Source organism: Glossina fuscipes, unplaced genomic scaffold (assembly GCF_014805625.2).
Source record: "Glossina fuscipes isolate IAEA_lab_2018 unplaced genomic scaffold, Yale_Gfus_2 1, whole genome shotgun sequence".
Lineage (NCBI taxonomy): Eukaryota > Metazoa > Arthropoda > Insecta > Diptera > Glossinidae > Glossina > Glossina fuscipes.
The window spans coordinates 8,850,252-8,852,051 of NW_023998415.1; the positions used below are offsets into that span (position 1 = coordinate 8,850,252).

General features: G+C 35.7%; 1 protein-coding gene across 1 annotated transcript in view; it reads left to right on the top strand.

Moving 5' to 3' along the window:
• Positions 1-1,800, top strand: part of LOC119632289 (T-box transcription factor TBX6-like) — a 19,242-nt gene that overhangs the window by 7,305 nt on the left and 10,137 nt on the right. Inside the window, exon 2 of the mRNA XM_038025121.1 lies at positions 1,524-1,680. Within this exon, the coding sequence (XP_037881049.1) occupies positions 1,524-1,680 (157 nt within the window). The remainder of the gene's footprint in view (positions 1-1,523; positions 1,681-1,800) is intronic.

The following is a 1,800-nucleotide window of genomic DNA, read 5'->3' on the forward strand; positions in this document are numbered from 1 at the left end:
AAAGCGAAACAAGCGGTATGTGGATGATGGGCACGCAATAAAACTTCCTACCCAAGGTCTTTTGATTTTTACCGTGTCATCGGATAAGTGTGCAATCAGACGTTGTCACGATGGCAGGCAATGCCCTTCCTATTGATTATCTCGCTTTGCTGCAATCTGGCTAATTGGTGGCAGCAGTAATTAGAATCGATCAGTTGAGTATAACATGCACTTCAGTGTCAATCGCATCATATTTAAGGCACAACCTAATGGAGCACAAATCGTGGCTTTGATCGTGGATTTGTAATAATTAAACTTTCTGTTGGGTAGGATCGAACGACATTCTTATATTTTACACACTTTGCAAGGCCAGTGATGAGTTGCTTCAAAAATGGTTCGATTTTGTCGCGTGCCGGACAATTAAGTTCTTCAAATTTCTTTGATTGTGTGTGTGCTTGTGTGTGTTTGTGTATGTGCTTGAGTGTGTGTGTGTGTATTCGGCGTTACGTAATTAATTTTCAACTATTTTCTGCTCTATATTTGATTCCTAAGTAAAGTCAGGATTGCTTATGCGTCGGTGTTCGCTGATTTCCGATACGACTTTCGATCGAGTAGACTAGTACTATCGCATTCGACAGAGCCACTACACTGGGTACTACAAGCCTTCTCCCTGAAAGCTTGAGCAGTCTTTTTACCCCTTTCGCTAATGTAATTGGAAAATATAGCGAACCTCTTTAGACATTTCAATAATTTTCACTTTTCCCACGATTCTTGCAATGTAAAAGTATCCTTCAGAATATTGTAGATTGAAGTCGCATACTCCATATTCCATATTCTGTTTAGTTTTACTTACCTCTTAAATACAATCCATTGATATAAAAAATCTCTCAATATTATTTTCCGCATAATATTTTGTAAAAATGTTTAAAGGTTCAAAATTTAATTCCATCCGATCCCAAATTTTACACATTCATTTATTGTATCAAAATATTATTTTTCCAGATTATGGATCTTTTAAAATAGAGCATTATAGGTGGGTTAGGATTCCGATTCGAATATATTTTCAATAGTATTCGTCCTTGGACTAAACACGTCTTTGTACTAAACTTCATCAAAATATCTCAAAAAAAAAAAAAAATTCAACCTGCAGACTGAACGAAAAGCACATATGCACAAGTCGTAAAGGCCCAAAGGAACAGACAAGCTTAAATCAATTTGGAAAATCTGAATCGATTAACGTTAAAATAAAAAATGGGTTATCTCAAGCCCCTGTAGATGCTGCATATAGACAATAGCACAAACTTGATACATACTCACCATAAGTAAGGGCATGGGAAATATACAAATTTCCTAGAATTGCGGCCCATGGCACACGTAACTTTACCATCAAAGCTTAGTGCAATCAAGACCAAAAATTACAAGTTCCGTAGGAAAGTAATGGACATACTGAATGTCATGACCTGTGTCACATATTTTCGCTTTTTTTTTTTTTGCCCCCTGATTATTGGTTTACTTATATGAGTATATATTTTCTTCTTTTTCAGACCCTTTTCCACCCATGCTGCCTATACCAATGCCACGTCATGTTATAATGCCACCCCGCGTCACGTTACCAGGTGTGGAGGTTACATTACAAAATGATGATCTATGGAAACAATTTCATCAAATTGGTACCGAAATGATTATAACAAAAAGTGGAAGGTAAGGTATATAAACATTCATGCGGTAATAATTTGCCTACAAATAAGATCATAAATTAGGCGCCGACATTCGATTGTTTTAGCACATAAAAAAAAAAAAAAAAAAAAAAAAAAAAAAAAA